This window comes from Oncorhynchus clarkii, chromosome 17 (genome assembly GCF_045791955.1).
Source record: "Oncorhynchus clarkii lewisi isolate Uvic-CL-2024 chromosome 17, UVic_Ocla_1.0, whole genome shotgun sequence".
Classification (NCBI taxonomy): domain Eukaryota; kingdom Metazoa; phylum Chordata; class Actinopteri; order Salmoniformes; family Salmonidae; genus Oncorhynchus; species Oncorhynchus clarkii.
Window position 1 is genome coordinate 2,429,527 of NC_092163.1, and position 6,833 is coordinate 2,436,359.

The 6,833-nt window shown below is 42.7% G+C and overlaps 1 protein-coding gene and 1 long non-coding RNA gene across 4 annotated transcripts in view; one reads left to right on the top strand and one right to left on the bottom strand.

The window, feature by feature from the left end:
• Positions 1-3,991: 3,991 nt before the first annotated feature.
• On the bottom strand, positions 3,992-4,783 carry LOC139370161 (uncharacterized). The gene is made up of 2 exons (XR_011627113.1): positions 4,564-4,783; positions 3,992-4,309 (listed from the first exon to the last, which is right to left on the bottom strand). It is a non-coding gene; the product is annotated as an uncharacterized lncRNA (long non-coding RNA).
• Positions 4,784-6,558: 1,775 nt separating this feature from the next.
• LOC139370144 (vascular cell adhesion protein 1-like) overlaps positions 6,559-6,833 on the top strand; it is an 11,107-nt gene continuing 10,832 nt past the window's right edge. For 2 of the 3 annotated variants that reach the window (XR_011627108.1, XM_071109470.1), the window contains exon 1: positions 6,654-6,804. Coding sequence is in view for 2 of the 3 variants with exons in the window: in XM_071109470.1 (XP_070965571.1) it covers positions 6,759-6,804 (46 nt within the window). In the remaining variant the exon portion in view is untranslated. Of the gene's footprint in view, positions 6,805-6,833 lie in introns of all 3 variants that reach the window. The other variant, XM_071109469.1, reaches the window with a different exon arrangement.

Genomic DNA, 6,833 nt, shown 5'->3' on the forward strand with positions numbered 1-6,833 from the left:
TTACCCACAGCACCCAACTCATGACATAACAACACACTCATATTGTTGACTTTGGATGTCAATTAGAGGTCTTCATATACCCGAGACCCGCGCCCATTCTGGTCTGAAATTCTAACCTGTCCCTCGGGTCCTGTTTGATTGTCATCGGATCTCGGGGTCTACGTAACCACAGCTGATAGATCCGAATGGACCCAACCGCGGCTCTGCATAGTCTATAGCCTATATATTTTACGCTAATCAGTTAAATGATTGACTTATAGAAGGCCTAGCCAACATATAAAGACCTTCTACTGATTTGAATTATGTATAAAAAAATATTTACCACTGGAGTCTATGGACTTATTTTGTGGGCCCATGGTCAAATGTAGTGCACTACAGAATAGGGCCCATGGTCAAATGTAGTGCACTACAGAGGGAATAGTGCACCATTTGGGACACTCAGCCCCCAGTATATACTATATATAGACTCAGCCCCAGTATATACAATATATAGACTCAGCCCCAGTATATACTATATATAGACTCAGCCCCAGTATATACTATATATAGACTCAGCCCCAGTATATACTATATATAGACTCAGCCCCAGTATATACTATATATATAGACTCAGCCCCAGTATATACTATATATAGACTCAGCCCCAGTATATACTATATATAGACTCAGCCCCCAGTATATACTATATATAGACTCAGCCCCAGTATATACTATATATAGACTCAGCCCCAGTATATACTATATATAGACTCAGCCCCAGTATATACTATATATAGACTCAGCCCCAGTATATACTATATATATAGACTCAGCCCCAGTATATACTATATATAGACTCAGCCCCAGTATATACTATATATAGACTCAGCCCCAGTATATACTATATATAGACTAAGCCCCCAGTATATACTATATATAGACTAAGCCCCCAGTATATTCTATATATAGACTCAGCCCCCAGTATATACTATATATAGACTCAGCCCCCAGTATATACAATATAAAGACACAGCCCCAGTATATACTATATATAGACTAAGCCCCCAGTATATTCTATATATAGACTCAGCCCCCAGTATATACTGCATATAGACTCAGCCCCCAGTATATACTGCATATAGACTCAGCCTCCAGTATATACTGCATATAGACTCAGCCTCCAGTATATACTGCATATAGACTCAGCCCCCAGTATATACTGCATATAGACTCAGCCCCAGTATATACTATATATAGACTCAGCCCCAGTATATACTATATAAAGACACAGCCCCAGTATATACTATATAAAGACACAGCCCCAGTATATACTATATAAAGACACAGCCCCAGTATATACTATATAAAGACACAGCCCCAGTATATACTATATAAAGACACAGCCCCAGTATATACTATATAAAGACACAGCCCAAGCCTTCTCAGATGCTGTACTGCTCATTTAAACAGGAAGGCTCCAGGGCAGGTTTTATTTTGGACAAACTTATCAACGACCTTGTCGTGAAAGTCTGACCTGAGTGCTTGAATGAAGTGCTTCTCAACAGAGAGCATGGACAGTGCATTTAGCCTGCCGTTGTTCTGTTGCCAAGCGACCGCGGAACCCGAGGTGTTCGGAGAACACGGCAACGCCTGGATTCTTTTCAGAGTGGGGAACCTTCTGTCAGACTCGGCGGTCTGCATGGGAGTGGTGATGATGATTTTGAGAAGAGAGACCGTCTCTGACAAAACATCCTGGAGGTCGAGCTCGCTGATTGTTTTCAGTAATGACAGAGCTGTTGTACCCTGTCATTACTGGGAGCGCCGTGTGTTGGTACAGAGAGGTCAATTCATCCTTCAGCTTCGTCACATGCCTTCCTCATGACCGCTGCAGTTCTCTGTGTCTCTCTCTCTTGTCGTTGTCCGACGCGGGGCCTACGTGTGCTGTGGCCTCAGCTCTCCCCTGTTGGGCTTGAACGAACTTCTCGAAACTATCAACTGCCTGTTCGATGTCCGCCACGACAACGTCCCTTTTGTGTATGTTGACAGTGAGAACATCCACCTCTTGCATGACCAAATAGAAAAATTCCAGTAGTTGTAGGAACGTGGGGTCCCTGAGTTTGGCTGACAGGCCGTAAGCCTCTCTGATAGAGTCCTGGTCCCACATCGGCTGTGTCCTAATATCCTCCACACACTTCTGAAGAGCAATGCGATTCTCCCAAACCACACTGACCGTTTCTCGCTCACAGTTCCACCCTGCAGCTGTAGCTCTCTCTGGCTGATCTTTGAAGAAAGTTTCAAAACAAAGACAAATCCGCAAAAAAAAAACACATTTGAGTTGGTTCGCTGTCGCCGAGCAGATCTGCTGGAGTGTGACGCGTAGCGGGTGAGCGTAGCAGGGCACAGAGTTAGCGCTGGGATAGGTGCGTTTCAGGTGAGTGTCCAGGTCGCGTACGTTCAGCCCCGTCGTACGTCTGACCAATCAGCTTGCGCTCCAGATTCAGTGGCTCCAGCGAGTCCCTGACTGCCTTGGGTGAGACCGGCGGCCGTTTTATCCTTTAGGTCCGCAAACTCCCAAAACCTCTCCGTGACAGTATTGTCTGGAAGCGTAGCACGACAGAGACCTGCTGTGGCGTACTGGAGTAGATTGTTAGCCCAAGAAGCTGATCTTGGGCCAGTATGGCATTTTCCACACTAATGGTCACAGTTGGGATTGGGGAAGCTGATCCTAGATCTGTAGCTAGGGGCAATATCACCCTGGAGGAGACCTCCTGGAATGGAATAAAGGGAACGAAGTCTAACCTGTGGTTTCCATATGTTGGATAATGTTCCATTTATTCCATTCCAACCATTACACGCTGTCGTACACGTCGATCCAGAGCATCCCAAACATGCTCAATGAGTATGCAGGCCATGGAAGAACTGGGACATTTTCAGCTTCCAGGAATTGTGTACAGATCGTTGCGACATGGGGCCGTGTATTATCATGCTGAAACATGAGGTGATGGCGGTGGATGAATGGCACGACAACGGGCCTCAGGATCTCATCACCAAACACCAACTGACGTCTTTCGTCGTTTTCTCAGTTTGTCATTTCCTTAAAACTGGTAAAACGGATGACATCTTGCATAGGACCAGTCTTTCCACTGTTTTGGAGTTATGGTGCTTCCTCCCCGGTCCCTAAACGAAACAGACAACTTTACTGGTGTTAACTGTTTTGTTCTAGGATGTAGTGTCCCGTAGTGTTTTGTTCTAGGACGTAGTGTCCCGTAGTGTTTTGTTCTAGGACGTAGTGTCCCGTAGTGTTTTGTTCTAGGACGTAGTGTCCCGTAGTGTTTTGTTCTAGGACGTAGTGTCCCGTAGTGTTTTGTTCTAGGACGTAGTGTCCCGTAGTGTTTTGTTCTAGGACGTCCTGTAGTGTCCCGTAGTGTTTTGTTCTAGGATGTAGTGTCCTGTAGTGTTTTGTTCTAGGACCTGTAGTGTCCCGTAGTGTTTTGTTCTAGGACCTGTAGTGTCCCGTAGTGTTTTGTTCTAGGACGCCAACCAGACTCGTCTGAAGGTAGCCCAGTACCAGTTACAGTAAATGAATGGAAGTACGTACAGAAATAGTCTAGTGACAAAAACATGGGTCCAAACATGTACAATTATAAAAGGATTGTTATCTGTTCTTCCGTGTGAATCTGTTATTTTATGCATTGTATTTCTATGGGCTAAAAGCAGTAAGGCCAAATTCAATGTTTCATCAAATAATTATTATTTTATATATATATTTTTTTTTATACCTAAATCAAAAGAGCTAAATGATGCTTGGTATGACCAGCTTTGCAGTTCTTACGTAAAGGGATTCCCCCACGAGTTACCTATTTCCCCTGCTTTGCAGAGCTAGCAGTGAACAGACACGTCATGAGTCAAGCCTTTTATGTCGCTTTCCAGTTCTAGGCTGCAGGGAGAGAGAGAGAGAGGCAGAAGGCAGAACTCCACCTAACTAGATTCAATGAATGGAATCACTTTGGGGAATGTTTAGGTCACAACTGTATTATTTTGTCATTGACATCTCTCCATACCCCACATCCAACCTAACTGACCTGGAGGAGCCATATCAGCATTTCTCTCCTCTTCGACTTGAACCTCTCTCTTCTCCCCCTCTTCCTTATCTTCTTTGATTTCCGCTCTTTTCTTCTTTAACATCTCCCTTCTCCTCCTCTTTCACAATCACATTGAGTTCCAGTGTTTGACCGCAGTCCTCCAGCTTCACTGACACCACTTCTGGACCCTGTCGTGAGCTTCTCTGGACTGGAACGCCACAGCCAGAACCCGGTACAGACATGGTGGGCTAGAGGTGGGTCAGTATAAAAGGTCAGTTTAAAAAACAAACAGGTTATACCACATTTGGGAAAGGGGTGCAATGTGAACGCTGATGTGGTGGTAAACATAGCAAGCTAGCTTACATTTGAGAAATTTAGCAGATACTCTTATCCAGAGCAACATACGAGTGTATAACTTTTCGTAGCCAAAAGCAATAGCTAAATACTATATTATGGACAAAAAACACAATGCATAGTGTTAGCTAGCTAGAAAGATACCAACCTATTGAGCTGCCGTCACTTTCCAACCCAAGACAATGGCTAGTGTAACGTTAGCTAGCTTACAAGCTAGGATAACAAACACTCTAAAAGACTCAAGAGTTTGTCTGAGACATGCGTTATTTAAATAAGTAATTAAAGTTCAAACTGAAAATGTAAAACACATTTAAACGAATTTCCTAGCTACCTGAAATAATTTGTTTGTTGGGATGAGAATATCGGTGGAAAACGCCAGCTAATTTGACGCCAGCTAAGCAATAACTTCCGGGTGACGTCATTTTGGGTTGAAAAATCCTTCAACATAAGAGTCGTGTTCTGTAAACCGTTTGTAAATGGGTTATGAAGGCGAAATAAACGATTGGAAATATATGCACAATTATAATCCTATCGTATACTGGTTATCAAACATGTATTTCTCCACTTATGATCAGCTCTGTGTTTAGCCTTCTCCTATTATTTTGGAATCGCCTACTATTCAACACACTAGCAGACATATTTATTTATTTAACCTTTATTTAACTTGGCAAGTCAGTTAATTAACAACTAATTCTTATTTACAATGACGGCCTACCAAAAGGCAAAAGGCCTCCTGCGGGGATGGGGGCTGAGATTAAAAATAAAAATAAATTACATAAAAATATAGGACAAAAACACACATCACAACAAGAGACAACACAACACTACCTAAAGAGAGACCTAAAGATGGCAGCATAGCATGGCAGCAAGACACGACAACAACATGGTAGCAACACAACAAAGTAGCAGCAGAAAACAGGGTACAAACATTGTTGGGCACAGACAACAGCACAAAGGGCAGGAAGGTAGAGACACAATACATCACACGAAGCAGCACATATCACACAAAGTATCTGATACTTTAGTGTGTATGTAGGTAGCCTCCTCCTATTCAACTCATTAGCAGACATAGTATCTGATACTTTAGTGTGTATGTAGGTAGCCTCCTATTCAACTCATTAGCAGACATAGTATCTGATACTTTAGTGTGTATGTAGGTAGCCTCCTCCTATTTATTTTTATTTTTTTATTTTACCTTTATTTAACCAGGTAGGCAAGTTGAGAACAAGTTCTCATTTACAATTGCGACCTGGCCAAGATAAAGCAAAGCAGTTCGACAGATACAACGACACAGAGTTACACATGGAGTAAAACAAACATACAGTCAATAATACAGTATAAACAAGTCTATATACAATGTGAGCAAATGAGGTGAGAAGGGAGGTAAAGGCAAAAAAGGCCATGGTGGCAAGGTAAATACAATATAGCAAGTAAAACACTGGAATGGTAGTTTTGCAATGGAAGAATGTGCAAAGTAGAAATAAAAATAATAGGGTGCAAAGGAGCAAAATAAATAAATAAATTAAATACAGTTGGGAAATTAGCAGACATAGTATCTGATACTTTAGTGTGTATGTGTGTAGCCTCCTCCTATTTAACTCATTAGCAGACATAGTATCTGATACTTTAGTGTGTATTTAGGTAGCCTCCTCCTATTAAACTCATTAGCAGACATAGTATCTGATACTTTAGTGTGTATGTAGGTAGCCTCCTATTTAACTCATTAGCAGACATAGTATCTGATACTATAGTGTGTATGTAGGTAGCCTCCTCCTATTTAACTCATTAGCAGACATAGTATCTGATACTATAGTGTGTATGTGTGTAGCCTCCTCATTAGCAGACATAGTATCTGATACTATAGTGTGTATGTACTGTGTGCTGTAAATGGTGTTTGTGTTCTGCCCACCCTTCTTACTCCACATTGTGTTTAGAGACAAGCACTCTCTCCTCCCTTCCTTCCTCTCACAGGTCTGCATCCTAAATGGCACCCTGCGCCCTAAGTAGTGCACTATATAGGGAATAGGGTACCATTGGCCATAGGACTCTGGTTAAAAGTAGTGCACTATATAGGGAATAGGGTGCCATTCTTGGAACGCGGTCGTAGTCAGAACAGTAGGAACACCCAGGTTAGTCACAGGACAAACCCAAAAGACTAAAGAAAAGGGACAATGAGCTGGACACACACACACACACACACACACACACACACACACACACACACACACACACACACACACACACACACGGAGGAGATCAGCTATCTTCGGCTCAGTTACTAAGAGAACTCTTGAGGGGAGCATTGTGCAGCTACTGATCTCTCAGTGAAGGAACAGACGCAGCATGCACACACTCTCTCTCCTCCTCATCCTCCACCTTCTGAAGCCAGGTGAGTGTGTGTGTGTGTGTGTGTATGTG